The sequence below is a fragment of the Zea mays genome, chromosome 6 (assembly GCF_902167145.1).
Source record: "Zea mays cultivar B73 chromosome 6, Zm-B73-REFERENCE-NAM-5.0, whole genome shotgun sequence".
NCBI classification, from domain to species: Eukaryota; Viridiplantae; Streptophyta; class Magnoliopsida; order Poales; family Poaceae; genus Zea; species Zea mays.
In genome coordinates this window covers 68,364,309-68,386,417 of record NC_050101.1, presented here as the reverse complement: position 1 = coordinate 68,386,417, position 22,109 = coordinate 68,364,309, and the positions used below count along the sequence as shown (strand labels likewise).

Here is a 22,109-nt window from a genome sequence, read left to right as displayed (position 1 = left end):
AAGATATTTATAGGGGAAGGACGAAATTCCACACGGCAGCAAACCTTGCACAACTGCAATGTCACTCTCGTCGCAACGAATGGGATATACATTAGATTTCTGGATATACATTAGATTTCTGGATATACATTAGATTTCTGGACATTACCCTTAGCACGCCGATAAGCTCTTAATGCTTTCATGTGATCTTCAACTGATTTAGATGGTTGGACAGGACACTGATTCTCTTTGCCCAAACTGGGTCGATCCACAGCTAACGGTGAAGGTAATGGATGAGGCCCCTTCGGTTTTGTCTTGTACCAAGGAGGTGTACTGAACTTGCGGTAATCCTGGTGACGAACAGAATCTGTTACCTCTTCCTGCAACAGGGCCAGCGTACACGCTGTGTCCAAATCACCAGGTCGTTGCATCATCACCACAGCACGGACCTCATCACACAATCCATCCACAAATCGCGTTGTGAAATACAACGGATCATGCACAGATTCATAAGCAGCTAACTGATCCATCAATGTACAAAACCGATCAATATAATCAGCTACAGACCCCGTTTGCCGGATGCGAAACAGGTGACGCAAAAGCATCTGATGCTGATTTTTACCAAACCTGTCCAACAGCAGTTTACAGAAAAATGACCAAGGAACTTCTACATAACGATGTTGTACTGCTTGAAACCAACAAGCCACAGGGGGAGTCATATGCATGGACGCCACCCTCACCCACTCATCCGGATCCACAGAATACATATCAAAGTATGATTGACATCGAGAGATCCACAAACGAGGGTTCTCACCTTCAAACGCCGGAAACGGTAGCTTAGGCAATTTGCCGAGCGATCGCAGCCCAGAATCAGCACCCCTCGGTCGTTGATGCCCCATATCCATATAATCTGTAGGCGAACGGGTGTGCTGTGGTACCTGGGAGAAGGCCAAACGGGGCGAACCCTTGGTTGGATCTGGCAGGTAAGTGAGCACAGAGCCGAAGCCGTGTTCCTTGAACTTGAACTCCTCCTGATGGCCCAGCAAACCAATCCCTCCTGGTTTCTGCAGCAAACCCGGTTCGACGGAACCCTCCCTAGAAGTCCGATCCCAAAGTTTGTTGAACTTACGCAGTTCGAGCTTGACGTCGTCCATGGCGGCGCCGACCTTGGGGCGCCAGGCCACCAACTCGGCCCCTGCTGATTCCAACTCGCACAGACGAGACTCCTTTCCAGCGGCAATTTCAGATAACTTGCGCTCCTACTTCAGATCCATGGCAGCAAACTTTTTCTCCATCTCTTCTAGAATCAACTTGGTATTCGGATCCATTGCACCTTGACGACGTTGCAACCGAGTGAAATAGGTATGATCAGGATCCATAGCGAACGATGCCCAGAATCGGTACCTCTGATACCAGATGTGAGATCTCCAACAACGACAGCGGAATTCCAGAAATCGGTAGAGATAGAAGGGAACAGGGGACAGGCGGCAACGTGAAGAACACGTTGATCAGAGAGTAGCTAGAGGAATATAATTCTGTTACATTTTTCATAACCCCATCTCTTATGCACTCACTCCTTTATGCAGCAAGGCAACACGCCGGCATCTCATCCCCCATAGGCCACGCACACGTTACATGGAGTTCACCCACTCCGGGCCCAACAGCCTCTGGTTCAACTTACGCTCACGTGTACCTCTCCTTGGCTCAGCTGGCTCCTCTTTCTCCTTTGAACGGCCCACATTGTCCAGTTTGGCTCCCGCGCCTTCAGGTTCAGCAGCTTGTGGCGCCCTGCTGGTAACACAAATATATTGAATGTTCTTCATTTTGTTTAGAAGCATGTCGCCCTTGGTGCATTTAAGGTTCTGCGTGTTTCAATGTCCACACGGTATGCTAACATCTTCACCAAAGGGCTTCCATCAAACGTCTTCTAGGAATACATCGTGGATTCGACGCTATGACTGTGTGTTGGGGGGAGGGGGGTAGACAGCTTCATAGGCCCATGTATGTTTAAGGTGCATGGGCATTGAGCCTGTTAGGGTACTTCAGTAGATTGGTCCTCATCTTGTTAGGCAATGATATCCGACAGTGGCGATGATTCTATAAAGCAACCATAGGACTTATCCTATCCTATATATGTACATTTACCCATGTTCTCTAATCAATCTACAGTCTTCCCTACCATACCTTTCCTTACGATGACGAATCAATTGGTTGATAAATCAACTAATGAAAAATAGCACAGAAAATGGTAGCCTTTTCAACAAATCATAGATGAAAAGGAAAGAAACACTCCAGAAGATAAATATTATCATCACCAAAGCCAAAGGAGAATAGAAAAATGATGCACACTGCACCTTATTGCTTGGAATTTGTTGATACGCTTTCTGCTAGTAGAGGCCCCAGGACACAAGGACGTCAAATAACAAGAGCTGAACAAAAAGACAGGATCAGTTTTTAACGAGGTAGGTAGAAAGAATGTTCAAAAAACTTCAAATCACCCCTGACATTGACGATAACACAGCAAAAAAGGAGAAATAAGATGCTGACAAAATCAAGTTGAATACTCATGCGGTCATATAAAATTGTAGATATTGCAATTATGGTAGTAAGTTGTTGCATTATTATCTTTTTCATTGCAAAGCATATTGTTTGGGTGGACATAGTAAAGGGAGGCTTGAAGGGTTGGAATACTTATAATTATCTGGAGCACATGAAACTTAACAATCCATGTGACCGAACCATGAGGTAGGACAGTGTCTGACTATAATTAATATTGCTACTTTTTGTTAATCCGGATATTTTATACTTTCAACTCTTGTTGCTTATCAAAACCTAGCATACTCCAAGCCTATTTTAGATAAAAAGATCATTACACACACTGTTTTATAGTATGTTACTTTAATATTATTAATGTTGACAGATGTGTATTCAATGCTCCTCATCCATTTTTTTTCGAACACGCAGGAGAGCTGCGTATCATTGTATTAAGAAGAAGGGTCTAAAAATTAGACCAAATACAAACACAACAGAAAAAAGAAATAAAAAGAAAAAGAGAAAGAAAAAGGAGAAGAAAGAAAGCAAACAAGGCCATCCTGCCCCCACAATCTAAACTTAACCAACAGCCTTCCCATATGAGGTTAACTACTGAACTCACTCCTAGATCCCTACATGACACCTGAAATGGGAGCTGTAATAAGGGCAAGATGTTTGGCCCCCGCAAAATTCCAAATAATAATTTCTTCTTCAGCTCTTCTGATAGCACCCTCCATGCTAGGTGTAGCTCTACCAAAAACACATCCATTTTTGTGGTTCCAGAGAGTCCAAAGCCCAAGGGTAATCAAAGAATTGAGCCCCTTTTTAGCAATCCCCTGTAACTGCTCACTGCTTCTGCTCCACCACTCCATCATTTTAGTTTCTCCCACCACAGGAGTAAAGGCAGATAAGTTGACCTGTCCCAGCAGCTGAAACCAAAAACTCCTAGCAAAAACACACCCCACCAAAATGTGATCTATGGTTTCTTGCTCTTGGTCATAACTGCGGAAACCGAAAACTATAAATCTCAACATTGCATGCTTATCTTTTGCCTTTAATGGAGCACTCCAGTGAAGTGTTTTCAAGTCGTCCGATCACGATTAGTCGGACTAATCGGTGGACTGGCAACGACTAGGGTCACCGAGGCGACTAGTCCGACTAGAATTTTGGTCATCCGACTAGTCACGACTAGTCGTCCGATTAGGGAGAGGACGACTAGTTTAGGTCTGTAGTTCTAGATGGGCCTTTTCAGTTGGGTTTAACTGGGCCATTGCTTTGTGCCTTTGTGGGCTTTCTAGGTTTGACACTAAACAACACAGAGCCAAAGAGTCACCATCTTGTAATCTTGATGCTTGTTGTTGCTATATTATGTGTTGTAAAATGTAAATTATATATACTATATCCTATTACTATATACTACATATATGTGTCCAGAAACATGTGGATGACTAAATGGACGACCAGCTCGACTAGGGTCGATTAGTCGACCTGGTCAACGACTAATCGCGACTAATCGACCGGTCGGTCCCTATACGACTAGGTTCGACTAGACGACTTGAAAACATTGCTCCAATGAGCAATTCCTGTGTTAAGGCCCGTTTGGCAGAGCTTCCACGCTGAATATAGGAGTCCTACCAAACATTTTTTACAATCTCTACTACTTATTAAGGCTGCAAGAGTAGCCTGCCATTCCTGGTTCTGCTATTCCCTGTTCAGCCATTCACATTCTCTGTTCTCCCCTTTTCATTCCCATTCCCCGTCCTCTCTCAGGCGCTGGCTGCCGTTCCCATTCCCTTCCTTTCCCATTCCCCGTCCTCTCTCTCGCGCCCACTGCCATTCCCATTCCCTCCCTTTTCCATTCCCATGGTTCTTCTACCGACCGATAAAATGGCCAAAAAAGGGACCCTTATAGGGATCGAACTCTGGCCAACACACAGCCAACAAAACCTGCCCCTTCTAACCAATAGCACTATTGTTCTTTCTTGTTGTACTAAGGAGCTTTCATCTATTTACTAGGTGAACGTCTGTGCGTTGCTACGGAGTGAACATGTTATGATAAGATATATTGAAATTTAAAAAATTCTAATTTTCATTTTATGTTTTTGTTATCATATTTTAAAGTTAAGAATTTTTACATAAGTCTTACACATCGAACAAATCCACCATGTACATTAAAATGCAATGTTTATCGACCCACTCAATTAATCTGCTTTTGTAACCTAAAGTAACCAAAATTGGGCAATGATCAGCAACCACCTTGTGCTAAGGTAGAAAAATAACAAGCAGAAATTTATAATACATGATATCATGTATTGCATCTGAGTACAAGCACATGTAGGTCCACCAAATAGGTTTGTTACAAGGAAACAAAAAGAAGAACTTTAAAAGATGATAACAAAAACATAAAATGGAAATTATATTTTTTAAATTTCAATATATCTTGTCATAACATGATCACTCCGTAGCAACGCACGGGTATCCACCTAGTGAAGTGATTATATGCCAATTTTGTGAAGTGGTTCGGTGAAATGAACTAGGGGCTTGAGACCTAAAAAAGTAGCTTCTCCTGATTCAATCCACGCATAGAATCACTGTGTGCATAGAGTTTATCCTAGAGAATCACTTCATCTTACTAATATATTTAGTGAGGCTTCCTATGTTTATATATGATACTTTTCATGGTAAAAAGACGCATTTTGGCCATGACAATGTAAGAAAACTCTTAGGAGTGGAGTACTATGTGCTCTAGTGTGCACATACATCCATTTATAAAAGGGAAAGGTCGGCAAAGACGACTGCAGTACAACTACAGAACCACTTTTTTAGAAGACAAATGGTAATGATAAAAAAACGCTGAAGACTCACGAGCTCATTGTGAAATCAATAGGCACACCCTCATTTGCTATCATCTTATCATGGTACTTAGTTGCAGTATTGCTTCCTGCTGGTTGGTAGATGAGAGAAATCCATGGCTGCAACAACGGAAGCATGTCAAGAACCACTTTAAAGTTTAAGTGGAATAAAGGTACATAATAAGCACCCGAAAATACTATAAAACTTTTGTCAAGTTATAAAGCAATAATCACTAAAAGCAAACTTGACTGACATAATTAATGTCACAAATTTACAAGACAAAACAATCAGCAGATATGATAAAATAGAACATAACAGTACCAAAAACTGATCCTGAAAACTAGCTAAATTATGTTGGTCTCCAGCATCGCTGCACAAGTGAGAGCACCTCACACTCACACACACTTCGGCTGGGCTGAAGGTACAAGATGGGGGAGAGACACAAGCACAAACACACTGAACAAATGTAGGAACTGAACTGGCTTCTGTTTGCAATTGAGAGTATATACAACTATATGCTCTACCAACTACAACTGTTGCATACATAGCAACCATACATGGCTGAGATCAGCCACTCTGCTACAGTGGCTAGGAATGACTAGAGAGTTGGCCTAGTGTCAACTTCTAATTTGCAGACAAAAAAAAACAAGATCAGGAAGCAGCTTATCTCACACACTAGCACAACAAATTTCTAAGAAATATAGGAAATGAAAACTATAACATTATTTCAAACCTCAGAATCTTCTGCTCGGTCCTTGGAATCTTCAGGGCGCTCATTTCCCTGTAAGCACAAGGCATGATGTCATGAGTAGACCCCATAGCACAAGAAACTACATTCAACCTACTAATAGTGATACTCCTTTTATAAGTAACTCAAAATAATCACAACAGAAAGTATAGCAGCCACTCAAGCAAAATAATGGACAGATCAACATTAAAAACATAATGCTGTCATTACTCATTAGCAAGGGAAATTGGTATTATTTTTAAAAAATATTAGTGAAACCAGGGAATAACGACCATATTCTGCTGCTGTATTAGTTTATTCTCCGTTGCAGAAAAAAAAAAACAAGTTATGAGTAACCCTTATGCCATGCAAACATAAGATCCGGCTCATAATTACAGGCAATTAGACTCCAGATGTTTTAAATAAATAATCAACCCAGGTATTAGACAATGCTGAATAAGGGCTACAATGCAGAAGAAAACATCTAACCAGTGGATTTCGTAACTTAAGTCAGTAAACCTCAAGAGCAACAACTAGTACTAAATATGACGGAGTGTTGCAGCACCTTATGAGATGAATCCATCGAGGTACTAGCTCCCCCATTCATTTCCCGGGGTTGTGAAGCCTGCCTAGTATGTGCTCGGCCAGAAATAATATGTGACATTGATGGTCGCATTTGCACCACTGCATCAATATGATTCAAATGGACCTGTAAAATAAGGCAAGAAATTGAACCCCAAGAACATGATACAAAATAAACATCTAATGCTAGTAATTAACCAATGTTTCCTAGTAGGCTACTAGGCTACCGGCCAGCAAGTTCTCTCTAATGGCAAACTAATAATCAAAATGGATTCAACTTTTGGGTTACAATTGCTAGACATAAATGACAAGCTAGTTAGGCCACAAACCCAGTATCGCTAGAACTGTGGGGGTACCTTGAGGGAAAGGGAGTGTTTAGGGGAATAGAGTCAACCAGAAGTAACAAACAAGTACTGGCCATATCCCAACAACAAAATATTTTAGCATGTGTATGGGCATAATTATATTTCAACATGGGTATGGGGCTATGGGCACAATATAAAATGTGTAAGAACTTAAAAGCAATCATAAGTTACATAACCCAGGGGCTTATTACTTTTTTTCATATTGGATAGGAAGGCAGCACCTTAATACGCAGGCAAGAAGCTAGATTGTCCCTGAAATATACTAATAGAGCCAAAATAAGCAGTATCAAACATTTAGGACATTTATAATTTACGTCACTATTTCTGCCACATATATCCTAAATGTGCAATGCCACAATTCCCTAGGCTACAGTAGCCAGCAAAAACAAAAGAACACATAAGCTGTCATTACTTACCAAGTTGCCATTAAGAACTCCAACCGCGTAATTAGTAACATCAACTGCCTTGGATGACGATAGTGTCTTTTTAACAACACAAAATAAGGACAAAAAACAATATCAATGAGACATGAACAACATTAGCAAGAAAATTATTTGCATGGGAACAGAACTATTATTACCCAATTAAGATACCATCACAAGTGTTAAAGAAGAACCTTATTTTAACTTAACTAGTAGAACTACAGTTTATAATGATTTTTTTCTCGAACGCGCAAGAAAATTGCATGACATTTCATTTAGGGAAGAGAAGATAGTACAACACAAGGGTATGAAACCCCCAAAAAAGGACCACACCACACACACAACCTGGCTAGGGTTGGGAACCACTCAAGGTCGTATCCCTACACATCTTTTGAAGCCCTATTGCATTTGCGAGAAAATTGAGTCCTTTTGCATTGGTCCAACAAGAGCCTTGTTTGTTCCTTCCCACCATTCATCAAAGGAAGAAGTGTCATGTTGGGGAGAAAGGTTCTGGAGGCCGACTGTTATGAGAATGTTGAACCAAGCTTGCCGATAGAAAATGTTAGAGAATCTGCTACATATGGAAGGGCCTGAGCCTGGCAACCCTGTGCCGGTCGGCCACTACTATTATAGATAGAGGAAATTAGGGAGAGGAGTCTGGATCTGATTGATCCTGTATATTATTAGCTTCCATAGACATAGGGGTTTCCTTTTACCTCTCTTCCTCCTCTCCAATATATATGTACACAGTCTGCCCTCATTCAATATACAATAGTTCTTCCTCAATCCTGCTCACTCACATGGTATCACAGACCTAGGTCTACCGACCGATCCTTTCCCCTTTTTTTCGCTTCCGCCTCAGCGCGCGCCCACCACTCGGCGCTGCCATGTCCGGCCTCCCTGCGTCGCCCCTCGACGCTGTCTCCGGCTCCGACGTGCTTCAGCACCCCAACATCGCCGACACTTCCTCAGGCGCCGATCTTCGCGCCGCCAAGGAAGAGGACGAGCGACGAGCTCTGTCCGCCCGTCAGGCTGCCCTTGCGCGCGCGGCTGATGCCGACCACGAGGCCGCGCTTGCCCAGCAGGAACGCGACGCAGCTGAAGCCCGCGTTTGCGCTACCCAAGAGCGCGCCACCAGGGAGCGCGCTACTGCTGCTCCTCCCCAGCCGGAGGAGGACACTCGTTCGTCTGGCACTCACGTTGACGACGACATCCCACCTGCAACTCGGCATGCTGCTCTTCTCCACCATGAGGCAGCCGCGCTGCTAAATCTCCACGCCCAGGTTGTTGCAGTAACCAACATCCGGGCTCTTGTCCCTCTACTCCTTGACACCAACTCCACTTTTTACGCCCGCTGGTCCGAATCTTTCTTTCTCACCCTCACCAAATTTTCTCTGGAATGCCACGTCCTCTCCGATTCTGTTTCGAGTCACCTGATTGGATTCGCATGAATGCCGTCGTCCGCACTTGGCTTCTTGGCACCCTTACCGATGCCCTCGCTGACATCATCTCTCAGCGCGGCACCTCTACCCGCACCCTCTGCTATCTATAGAGTCCCAGTTCCTAGGAAACCGCACCACACGTGCTCTCTATGCCGACCAAGAATTCCGCTCCTTCTCCCAAGGCGATCTCCCGGTCGCCGAATACTGTCGCCGCTACAAAAAACTCGTCGAAGATCTGCGTGATCTCGGCGAACCTGTTTCTGATCGGACTTTAGTCCTCAACATTGTCAGAGGCCTTAACGAGCGCTTCCAGGCTCTTGGTCTCCATTGTAAGTAGAGGGACTCTAACTCTCATCAAGAGGATGACACTATGAGTTGGGGCAATTTTCTGTTTATTTTCTCAAACACTACACAATGCCATACCCATCTAAGGGTTGGAGACCCGTATTTATAGCCCTAGAGGCTGCACTACCACACCTTCTCACACACTACACAACAGGATTGTCCTATAGATGCTAAAGAGACTACAGAGGACAGTCAAAAGCGACTGCTGTCCTCTAGATGCTAAAGAGACTACAGAGGACAGTCAAGCTGTCCTCTAGATGCTAAAGGACTACAGAGGACAGTCAAAAGCGACTGTTGTCCTCTAGATGCTCAAGGACTACAGAGGACAGTCAAAAGCGATTGTTGTCCTCTAGATGCTCAAGACTTATTTCATCATTCTCCCCCTAAGTCTTGGGCGTCGTCTTGTGAGAAAGTTGGGCCATCCCAGACCTGGAGCAAAGCTCAACAAACTTGATCTTCCCAAGGGGCTTGGTGAGCAGGTCTGCAAGCTGATCCTTGGTGTTGATGTAGCGCGCCTTGATGCTCCCTTCTGCCAAGCAGTCTCGGATGAAGTGGTATCTCAGTCGGATGTGCTTGCTCCGTTCATGGAATACGGGGTTCTTGGCCAATGCCAGAGCGGACTGGCTGTCCACCCGGAGTTCCACCGCTCCAGTGTCTCTCCCGAGGAGATCACCGAGCAGTCGAGCCAGCCAGAGCGCCTGAGTCAAAGCAGTGGACGCCGCTATGTACTCAGCCTCGCAGCTGGACATGGCCACCACCTGCTGCTTCACCGACTGCCAGCTAATGAGGCACTTGCCGAGGAAGAAGAGGATCCTGCTTGTGCTCTTGCTAGTGTCGATGTCACCGGCGTGGTCGCTGTCGCTGTACCCGACAAGGAGTGCCTCCCCAGGGCACCTCGGGTAGTAGAGACCGTGGTCGAGAGTCCCCGCAACATAGAGGATGATCCTCTTCACACCCTGCTCATGCTCCGTCGTCGGTCGCTGCAAGAACCGACTAACGTAGCCGACGGAGTATGCCAAGTCAGGCCGTGTGTGGACGAGGTAGTGAAGGCTCCCCACAAGACGCCGGTACTGTGTAGCATCCACCTCCTCCGTCGTGCTGTCGCGACTCAGCTTCAGCCTCTCCTCCATCGGAGTGAGAGCTGGGTTGCAGTCGGTGAGCCCAGCCAGCTCAACAATGCGCTTGGCGTAGGCGGTCTGGCGAAGTGTGATCTCGGAGTCTCCCTGGTGCACCTCAATCCCCAGGTAGAAAGAGAGATGCCCCAGGTCACTCATTTGGAAGGTGGCCTTCATCTCTTCCTTGAACGCTGCCACCTCTGCATCCTTGGCGCCGATGATCACCAAATCGTCGACGTAGACACCCACCAGCAGGGCATTTTCTCCATTGCCCCGCCGATAGATGGCCGCCTCGTGCGGGCTTGGCATGAATCCCATCCTCTTGAGCGTGGAATCCAGCTTGGCATTCCACGCCCTCGGTGCCTGTCGCAAGCCGTAGAGGGCCTTGCGCAGGCGCAACACCTTGCCTTCCTTGCCAGGGATCGCAAAACCTGGTTGCTGGTGTACGTAGACTTCTTCCTTTAAGTCGCCGTTAAGAAACGCCGACTTGACATCCATGTGATGAACGTGCCATCCCTGCTGGGCTGACAGCGCAAGGAGTCGCACGGATTCCATCCGTGCCACGGGGGCGAAAGCATCGTCGAAGTCGATCCCCTCCTGCTGTAGGAAACCGCGTGCCACCAAGCGAGCCTTGTGCTTGACGATGGCGCCGGCTTCATCCCTCTTCAGTTTGAACACCCACTTAAGGGTGATCGCGCGATGACCATGAGGGAGGTCAGCGAGCTCCCAAGTGCGGTTCGTCTCAACCGCGTCCATCTCCGACTGCATCGCGGCACGCCAAGCCGCATGTTTCTCGGCCTCCGCGAAAGACCGAGGCTCACCATCGTCGCATGCAAGATGCAACTCTCCTGCCAGAATGCGGGACGCAGGGCCCGGCACCGACGGGTCGATGAGAAGGCCCTCTACCCTTCGATACCGCAACGGCTCGTCGTCGTAGCACGCGTCGATGCGCTCCTCGTCACGGGAGAGCGGGGTCACGAGCTCCATTGGGTCGTGCTCGACACGAGCTGGTGTCGGAGAGGACGTTCCCGGAGAGGGTACCGTCGGTGCTGGAGTACGTGGTGGCGAAGAGCTTGCTGTAGCCGGAGTCGTGGCTGGAGTGCGTGGTGGTGAAGAGCTCGTTGTAGCAGGAGCTGGAGAGCGTGGCGCTGGAGTCGGTGGAGACTTGGGGGCTGGGGTAGACCTGCTCGGAGAAGAGTTGCCTACTACCCCAGCTCCCTCAAAGTGGACGTACTCGACGGTGAAGTCGTCGTACGTCGGAGTCGTGTCGTCGTCCACCGCCTTGTCCCACGTCCATCCTCGCCCTTCGTCGAACACTACGTCGCGCGTCGTGCGCACACGCTGTGTTCCTGGGTCAAGGATGCGGTAGGCCTTCGAGCCCTCTGCGTAGCCAATGAACACCCTCGGGGTGCTCCTATCGTCGAGCTTGCTGATGTGGCCAAGCTCCTTGGTGAACGCGAGGCAGCCGAAGACCCGTAGGTGAGAGACCGCCGGCTTGCGCCCATGCCAATCCTCGTACGGTGTCATCCCGTTGAGAGCCTTGGTGGGCGAGCGGTTGAGGATGTAAACCGCTGTCACCACCGCCTCTCCCCAGAAGACTGCTGGCATTCCTCTCTGCTTGAGGAGAGCCCGAGCCATCCCCACAACCGTCTGGTTGCGCCGCTCGACGACGCTGTTCTGCTGCGGGCTGTACGGCGCGGAGTAGTGGCGCTGAACACCCTCATCCGCGCAGTACGACGCAAACTCAGCCGCCGTGAATTCGTCGCCGTTGTCGGTGCGCAGCACGCGCAGCTTGCAGCCGCACTCCGCCTCCGCAGCGACCTGCACACGCCTGATGGCGTTCGCAGCCTCTCCCTTGCTGCCAAGGATCATCACCCACATATAACGGGAGAGATCGTCGACGAGCAGCAAGAAGTAGCGTCGTCCTCCTGGTGTGGCTGGTGTCACCGGGCCACACAAGTCCCCATGCACGAGCTCGAGCCTCTCCTTGGCTCGAAAGCTCGACTGCTGGGGAAAGGGGAGCCGTCTCTGCTTTGTCAACACGCAGACATCGCAGAATTGCTCCACATGGTCAAGGCACGGCAGGCCTCGTACCATCTCCTTGGCACTGAGCCGCTTCAGTGCCTCGAAGTTAAGGTGCCCGAAGCGCTCGTGCCACTGCCATGCCCCGTCGTCTCGACGAGCAGCAAGGCAGCAAGGTTGTGCCACCTTCACATTGAGGATGTATAGCCGATTTGGACTCCTGCGTACCTTGGCAAGAAGGCGACGAGAGGGGTCCCAGATCCTCATGACTCCGTGCTCGACCTCCACGCGCGAACCGTTCTCATCCAGCTGTCCCAAGCTGATGATAGAGTTCCTCAACGCGGGGATGTAGTAGACTCCAGTGAGCAGCCTGTGCTCACCAGATGCGGCGGTGAAGACGACTGAGCCGGCGCCCTTGATCTCTACGCCGGAGGCGTCCCCAAACTTGACGGAGCCGCGGACGCTAGAGTCAAGCTCGGTGAAGAACTCCCGTCGACCAGTCATGTGATGAGTGGCGCCGGTGTCGAGGCACCATCCTTCGATCATGTCCTTGTTGGAGCCGTCGCCGAGGAAAGTGCGTGCTTTCGACTCATCAAGGTGGAGGAGTGCCGCTGCGGCCGGTGCCGCTGGAGATGGCTCGATGCTTGCATGTGCCAGGAGCAGGGCCTCCTCCTCCGCCTCCGCCTGTGCGACGTTGGCCTGGCCACGTCGTGGCTGCCGACACTCCCTGGCCCAGTGGCCAAGCTTGCCGCAGTTGTGGCAGTCGTCGTCTCGTGTCGGCTTCTTGTTGCCGACAGCGCCGCCTTGGGCACCTCCACGTGCACCACCCTCAGCATGTCCTCGCGCCCCGGCCTGGGCGCCTCCACGCGCCTTGTGCGGCTTGCCGCGTTTGCGGCCTCGTGTCGAGGACTCCCCCTTCTTCTTGTCACCCTGGCAGGCCTCCCACTGCTCCCGAGTGAGATGTAGCTTCCCGCCGATAGTGATAGGCCCAGAGAGAGCCTGTGGTTCGTCGCCGTCGACCACCTTGAGGCGACCAATCGCCTCTTCGATCGTCATCGTGGAGAGGTCTAGCAAAGACTCGATCGAGCGAGCAATCTGCCTGTACTTCTCGGGGATGCAACGGAAGAGCTTCTCAACAGCTCTCTCCTCATCGTAGGTGTCGTCGCCGAACTGCACCATCTTCTGCAACAGAGTGTTGAGGCGGAGAGCAAAGTCATTAACATCCTCACCTGGCTTGAAGGCCAGGTTCTCCCACTCCTTGCGAAGTGCCTGCAGTGTGGTCTTGCGGGCACGGTCGCTGCCGATGCGGGTCGCAGCGATGGCGTCCCAGGCCTCCTTGGCAGTCCGCTTCTGGGAAAGCGAAAACTGCATCTCGGGCGGGACTGCAGCAATGAGGGCATCCAGCGCCCGCCGATCCTCGTGGTAGTCGACGTCGTCGTAACGAACTGCTTCCCACATGTGGCGAACCTGGAGCCGTACCCTCATCACTGCGGCCCACTCGACGTAGTTGGTCTTGGTGAGGGTAGGCCACCCACCACCGGGACCGATGTCCCTGACAATGGCCTGGGCCATGCGGCGACCATGGTACCGATCCGGGGAGGGAGAACCGCGCCGCCTGTAGAGGCCGCGATCTCCGTCGACTCGGTCGCCGCCGCCGGGAGCACCGCCGGCGTGTCTACGCCCATCTGGGCTGCCGCCGCGTGCGCCCCCGCCTGGAGCGCCGTCAGCGCGTCGACGCCTATCCGGGCTGCCGCCACGCGCGCACTCATGGGGATGCGCGACTGCCCACTGTGATGCCTGCTCTCGCGCTGTTTCCCTCGCCAGCCTGAGCTCTTCGTCGGTCTTGTCGTCGACAGAAGCAGAGCTGCCAGCTCTACTGCCGCGCAGAACCTCGAGCTCTGTTGCCGCCGCACGTGCAGCATCCGCCGCCTCCGCTGCTTCTACTTCCGCTCTCGCCGCTGCCAGTTCCGCCACCGCCAATCGTGCTGCCCTTGCCGCTGTCGCTGCAACCGCTGCTGTTGCTCGCTCGCGTTCTTGTGCCGCGGCGACCTCGACCTCCTGCTGGCGCCGCGCACTCGAAGTGGCCGAGCGTAGGGACATGGTGGGCTAGTGAGGGGTCGCTGCGTGTGGAAGAGGATGTCTCAGACGAAAGGCTGCTCGTCTGAGCAGGGGAGGAAGGAACAGTTGGAGCTCTTGCTGCCGACTGAGTGTGGGGAGAGGCGCGGGAAGGAGATGAGCACGAGATGTTTAGGCTGCAGGATAGTTTGGCTCCGATACCAATTGTAAGTAGAGGGACTCTAACTCTCATCAAGAGGATGACACTATGAGTTGGGGCAATTTTCTGTTTATTTCCTCAAATACTACATAATGTCATACCCTTAGAGGGGTTGGGGACACATATTTATAGCCCTAGGGGCTGCACTACCACACCTTCTCACACAAACTACACAACAGGATTGTCCTCTAGATGCTAAAGAGACTACAGAGGACAGTCAAAAGCGACTGTTGTCCTCTAGATGCTAAAGCGACTACAGAGGACAGTCAAAAAACGACTGCTGTCCTCTAGATGCTAAAGAGACTACAGAGGACAGTCAAGCTGTTCTCTAGATGCTAAAGGACTACAGAGGACAGGCAAAAGCAGGCTGTCCTCTAGATGCTCAAGACTTATTCCATCATGGGCTACATCAATACCTAGAGTTATGGGATGCTTTAAGAGGAGTGGTGCTTACTCAAGAGGTTGATAGACATGTGTGGATTCATACTTCCTCTGGGCAGTTCTCTTCCAAATCTTGCTACAAGGCTTTTTTTCATGGGTTCGATTACCTTTGAACCATGGAAGAGGTTACATAAGTATTGGGCTCCACCCAAATGCAAATTTTTTCTATGGTTGGCAATAAGGAATAGGTGTTGGGCAGCTAATAGACTGCAGAAGAGAGGGTTGGATCATCCTGAGGTCTATCTTTTATGTGATCAGGAGCCGGAGAATATCCAACATCTCCTTTGCCAGTGCATTTTTGCTAGGCATTTTTGGCATTTCATTCTATCGCCGTTGGGGTTTCATAATCTTTCTCCTACTTCTAATGAGATATCCTTTGCTGAGTGGTGGAGAGAGGTGTGTAAGCAAGTGCACAAATCCAAAAGAAGAGGCTTTAACAATGTCATCATAATGGGGACTTGGTGTTTACGGCTTCATCGTAATAAGGCGGTTTTCAATGGTGTCAGACCTTCCATAAGCAGAATTAAAAGAGTTTTCTTGGATGAGTTACAATGTTGGGGTCTAGCCGGTGCCAAGCATCTTGAGGGCTTAGGCCTAGGTATTGCCATTCTTAGGTCTAGGGAGTAGTGCAGGTGTATCCGTGTATGTGTGTGTGTGGAGCCTGTTGGCACTTGTGTTGTTTGTCTCCTTTCGTTTACTGTTGTTTTCCATGCGCAGAAGGAAGCTGGGGCACTGTGCACAGCAGGAGGTTGGTGGGTCTGTTGTTCTGCCTTTTGAGCATTGTACTTTGGTCTACTTTGGACTCTTTTCTTCTCTTAATTTAATGATGCGCAGCGCGTTCAAGAAAAAAATTGCACCGAGCACAAAGCAAAGGGTACATACGAAATGGTAAAAACATCAAGTTTTCATAAGGTCATAAAGACCAAAACCAAGGTGCACAAGTGAACTAGTGAAATGATAATCAATCAAGACACAACCAAGGAGAAATCTAAGGTTCATCAAGAAAAGTAGAAAACATCAATCATGATAGCGCCCAAGCATTGAACATAAAAATAGGATAATGTCATTGACACTAATCAAATTCAACCAGTAAGCAAACATGATTCTTCAACTCTGCCTGAGGGTGCCACAGATATTTAAATTCCACCTTGAAGGTCATAAGTACATTTAAAGCCCATCATGTGATTTTTCAAGATCAAAAAAGAGTCACCTGTTTTGTCAGCCTCAAAGGTGCCTCTTGGTCATAATTTTCACTCTGTGTATTGATACTCAAATCAACTTCAACTTCTGAACTCAATGGCTTCACACGAACCTGATATATTCATAATCCTTTATCAATTTATTAAGATAAATATATGTTCAATAATAGAGGTTTGCAGCAGCAAAAAAACACATGCAGTTAATTGGGTATGCACCTCTTCACATATCTCATGTAACTCATATGGGCGCCAACATGGCCTCAGGGGGTACTGCATAATGTACAGCTGTAGTATAGATAACAAAAAAAACAATTTCCAGTCAAATGTTGATAGGATTTAGGAAAACAATATATACTATAGGACTTAAGTTCAATTCAAACATGAAGAAGCAAACACATGCTACGCTAAATGTTTGGGGCAGAAAAACAAACCAACCTGCCATGGTCAGTTATTAACTTTTAAAACTGGCCCTACTTGTTCAGCTAACTTTCTATATGCAGCAGTTTAGTGAGAGTACATTCTTACTTTACCAAAATCTAGAAGAAACAGCAGGAATAGATTAATTAACACTTAAAAGCCCTCTTGTAACATGTTTGTGCAATGCCATTGATTCTGAATAAATACTAAATGGGTATGCAAAGATAATTCAATAGCTGAATAAAATGTAATAATCTACAAACAGCATGGTCGACCAAAAACAAGAACAAGAAAGAAAACATTGAACTTAATTACAAGAATGTACAATGCCTAGCATAGAACGACAAAAAAGCAAAACAAAATATACCTTCCTGCAAAATCACATAATTGTGCTTCTATAGCTTATAAACAGCAGAACTACTTTACGTTCACCCAATACATCAACAACATCAACATAGCCTTTTGGTCCCAAGCAAGTTGGGATAGGCTAGAGTTGAAACCCAACAAGATGTCACCAAAAGGGGAAAGAGAGAGAAAGGGGAGGAAAAAGCTTTTGAGAGCACTAAAAGGAAAAAATGCCTAATCACGGTTCGGGCACGTGGATAGCTTCTTTCCAAACACTTCTATCTAAACACAACTCCATTAGGATATTCCATTCCTTCAAGTCCCTTTTGATTGCCTCCTCCCATGTCAAGTTTGGTCGACCTCTACCTCTCTTCACATTATTGTCCCGTCTTATGATGCCTCTATGCACTGGTGTCTCTGGGGGTCTCCGTTGGACATGCCCAAACCATCTCAACCAGTGTTGAATAAGCTTTTCTTCAATTGGCGCTACTCCTAGACGATCACGTATGTCATCGTTTCTCACTCGGTCCAATCTTGTGCGCCCACATATTCAACGCAACATACGCATCTCTGTCACACTTAGTTGTTGAATATGTCGTCTCTTAGTAGGCCAACATTCAACCCTATATAACATAGCAAGCCTAATCACTGTCCTGTAGAACTTGCCTTTCAACTTCTATGGCACTCTCTTGTCGTATAGAACTCCCGATGATTGACGTCATTTCATCCAACCCGCTTTGATTCTATGGCTAACATCTTTATCAATATCACCATCTCTCTGTAGCATCAATCCCAAACAACGGAAGGTGTCCTTCTTTGGTACTACCTGGCCTCCCAAACTTACATATCCATTCTCACTAATTGTAGTACCGAAGTCACATCTCATATACTCTATTTTGGTCCTGCTAATTCTGAATCCTTTTGACTCTAGAGACTGACGCCATAACTCTAGCTTTCTATTTACTCCTTCCCGGCTTTCATCTACTAGAACTACATCGTCAGCGGAAAGCATACACCAAGGGATATCTCCTTGTATATCCCTTGTGACCTCATCTATCACTAAGGCAAATAGATAAGGGCTTAAAGTTGAACCTTGATGTAGTCCTATGTTAATCGGGAAAACATTTGTATCACCGTCAGTTTTCGACACTAATCACAACCTTGTCATATGTCCTTGATGAGCGTAACATACTTTGTTGGGACTTTATGCTTATCCAATGCCCACCACATGAGATTCCTAGGTATTTTATCATACGCCTTTTTCAAGTCGATAAAAACCATGTGCAAGTCCTTCTGCTCCTTATATCGCTCCATAACCTGCCTTATTAAGAAAATTGCTTCCATGGTTGACCTTCCATGCATAAATCCAAATTGGTTCATGGTGATATGTGTCATTCCTCTCAAGCGAAGCTCAATAACTCTCTCCAATAGCTTCATAGTGTGCCTCATGAGCTTAATCCCTAGATAGTTGGTACAACTTTGAATATCTCCCTTGTTCTTGAAGATTGGTACTAACGTACTCCTCCACTCATCGGGCATCCTGTTTGATCAAAAAAATATGGTTGAACAACTTGGTTAGCCAAACGATAGCAATATCACCAAGGCATTTCCACACCTCTATTAGGATACCATCTGGGCCCATCGCCTTGTCCCCTTTCATCCTCTTTAAAGCTTCTTTGACCTCTGATTCTTGGATTCTGCGTACAAAGCATCTATTTAAATCATCAAAGGAGTCATCCAATTGGATGTCCATAGTCTCATTCTCACCATTGAAAAGATTGTCAAAATACCTCTGCCACCTCTGTTTGATGTATTGTCCTTTCAGTTTCACCAAGAGTTGATCCATCTCATTCTTAATGCATTTAACTTGGTTGAGGTCCCTCGTCTTCCTTTCTCGAATCCTAGCTATCTTATAGACATCTTTCTCCCCTTCCTTTGTACTTAGTCTTCGGTAAAGATCATCATAGGCTCGACCTTTTGCCTCACTCACAGCTCGCTTTGCAGTCTTCTTTGCCACCTTATACCTCTCTATGTTGATCGCGCTTCTGTCATGGAACAAGCTCCTGTAACATTCTTTCTTCTCCTTTATTGCCTTTTGAACATCCTCGGTCCACCACCAAGTATACTTAGATTCACTGCTGCTCCCTTTGGTCACTCCAAACACCTCTAACGCCACCTTCCTAATACAAGTTGCCATCTTCACCTACATGTTGTTTGCATCTTCTTCTTCGGACCAAGCGCCCTCCACAAAAACTCTTTCCCTAAAAACTTTGGATGTCTCCCCTTTGAGTTTCCACCACTTCGTCCTCGCAATTTTGGCTTGTTTAACCCTATGGGTACTGATCCGAAAACGGAAGTCAGCCACCACAAGATTATGTTGGGGCACAACACTCTCTCCAGGTATCACCTTACAATCCAAACAAGCTTGTTTATCTTCTCTCCTTGTGAGCACGAAGTCGATCTGGCTCGAACGATGACCACTGCTGAAAGTCACCAAATGAGAATCTCTCTTTTTGAAGAAAGTGTTGGCTATCACTAAGTTGTAGGCTAAAGCAAAGACCAAAATATCCTCTCCTTGATTGCTACTACCATACCCGAAACCTCCATGAGCCAGCTCATAACCTATATTTGTTGAACCTACATGACCATTGAGATCTCCTCCTATGAAAAGCTTCTCATTGGTGGGTACGGCTCTGACCATGCCATCTAAGTCTTCCCAGAATTTCCTCTTCTCGCTCTCACTGAGACCAACTTGAGGGGCATATGCACTTGTAACGTTCACCCAATAGCATCAACTAAAATCTAGAAAGAACTAGAAGAGAACAAAATTATCCCTGCGCGTCACATTTCATAATCATGAATTGTAAAGGTCCAAACAGCTAATTAAACAAAATCTGATTAAACCCAACATCTAAAAAAACTCCTAAAGTAGAAACACACTCTAGTTCAGTCAAACAAAGATACGGCAATACTAAATGCACGGATGCGCTGTATCACTTCAGACATATCCAGCATCATGTTTGACGGTCACATTAAGGGCTTGTTTGGTTTCTAGGGACTAATTTTTAGTCCCCCTATTTTAGTCCATTTAGTCCGTAAATTGCCAAACACAGAGACTAAAAGAGATTCTTTAGTTTCTGTGTTTGGCAATTTAGGGACTACAAATTAATCTCTAGAAACCAAACAGGCCCATATTTCCAACAATCCGCCACCATAGTACTTAAAAACTAAATTAAGGGCATGTTTGGTTGCTTTAGTCCAGGGACAAAGTTTAGTTAGAGGACTAAAGTTTAGTTCCTACCCTATTTGGTTCTAGGAACTAAAAGTTTTCAGAACGCATTAAATAAATCATAAGAAGACCAAAATACCCATTGCATTCTCCCATCATTAGTGTAACTGAAATAAACGAGGGGCAAAAGGTGAAATTAATATGGTTTAGTCCCTTTTAGTCACCCCTGGACTAGATACTAAAGCAGTTTAGTGCCTATTTTAGTCCCACCGTTTAGTAATTCAGGGACTAAATGAAACTAAAATGGAGAGACTAATCTTTAGTCCCTCAGACCAAACGGGGCCTTGCCCAAAACCGAATAGACCAATCCAATTCAATCCACTTAGTCTGACACGCTCCAATCTGAAGGGTACTCAATGAACATGTCAGCCGTCCTGATCGGCCACTAGTGACAAGGGAAGAGCAGGAAACGAGCGACCGAGCGACGACTTCGGCAGCAACTCGACCCAGACGCCAACGTCCACCACGGCCCAACACGAAATACGCCGGGCTTCAGTGGGCAGTGTAGGCCCAGACCCGGTTGTAATAGCAGTAGTATTATAATCGGCACGAACGGAGACAGATAAAAACAACTTAGTTGTTCGGAGTATCGGACACTTTGGCGGCGGTCTGCGAACGCTGGACCGGACCGATAATCCATCTACCCGAGTTCCCGTCCGTGAGTTAATCAATTTGTCTTGAGAAATTTCAGAAACCAATCTAATGCTTAGCCAAATTCAATAACATGCACAACCGAGATTAAGCAAAGCAAAGATAGGAGACAAGGCGCATCAATAGAACATGCGGCGCTCTCTGAATGTTGCAGTCGCACAGATGAGGGGGTCCGCGGGTACATTACCTGGGTGTCGTCTTCGAAGGGCTTGGGGTTGAAGTACACATCGATCTCGCGCAACACGAAGTCCTCCTCCACCGCCCCCTCCCCATGTCCAGGAGCGTCCACCGCCCCGTCGACCTCCATCGTGTCCTCCGGTGGCGGCGCGGGGTTGGCATCGGGCTCCGGCATCGGAACCGCCTCTGGCTCTGGCTCCGGCTCCGGCTTGGGTACGGCAACTGGTACGGGTCTGGGAGGCTCAGCCTTCGGCCTGGGCTTCCCCTTGGCCTTGGGACGGAAGCGGGTGGAAGGCGCGCCGCCCGCGGCGGCGGATGTAGCGGCCGTGGCGTCGAGGGAAGCTAGGTCGGCCATGTCGACGTCTGCGTCAAGCGACGGGGGCTTGTCGTTGTCGCCGGTGGCCATCGCCGCCGCGGGATGCTAGTTTCGTAGGTATGGGGAGGCGGCGATGCCTACGGTTTCGTGAGCAGGGGTGTGCGATGGGTACCCAAAACCTCAACTGACGGGTATGGGAAATATGTTAATGGAAAATATCCTCGACCTATTGGGTACATGGTTAACAGCATGTCGCATAACCGTGGATAAAATATACTCGTAACCGTAAAAGTATTATTATTTAATAAATTTTATCTTAGTTAAAATAAAATCTTTATTTGGTTATTGTTTTTTTAACTATCAGGTTGTGTAATCACTAGGTGCGTGACCGTGCGGTGCGACGGCATATAAATTATTCGATAAATATTAGTGCACAATTATTACATGAAAACGAACAACATATATATCATCAACCCCATGTCTCACAAATTAACACTAATGATATGAAATTTGTGTGCAGTTTAAATAGTGATAAAATACATTGATATGCAATAATATTATATATTATTCTATACTTTTATTAGCATCACCAAAAGTGGACGTTTACATATCTTA

General features: G+C 47.3%; 1 protein-coding gene across 1 annotated transcript in view; it reads right to left on the bottom strand.

Moving 5' to 3' along the window:
* LOC103629388 (uncharacterized) overlaps nt 1-21,724 on the bottom strand; it is a 55,703-nt gene extending 33,979 nt beyond the window's left edge. The window contains exons 1-8 of the mRNA XM_008650525.4: nt 21,189-21,724; nt 16,516-16,584; nt 16,311-16,412; nt 7,455-7,520; nt 6,657-6,800; nt 6,098-6,145; nt 5,377-5,483; nt 2,334-2,408 (exon numbers count right to left, since the gene is read on the bottom strand). Coding sequence (XP_008648747.1) covers nt 2,334-2,408; nt 5,377-5,483; nt 6,098-6,145; nt 6,657-6,800; nt 7,455-7,520; nt 16,311-16,412; nt 16,516-16,584; nt 21,189-21,584 — 1,007 coding nt within the window. The 5' untranslated portion in view covers nt 21,585-21,724. The remainder of the gene's footprint in view (nt 1-2,333; nt 2,409-5,376; nt 5,484-6,097; nt 6,146-6,656; nt 6,801-7,454; nt 7,521-16,310; nt 16,413-16,515; nt 16,585-21,188) is intronic.
* Nucleotides 21,725-22,109: the final 385 nt, after the last annotated feature.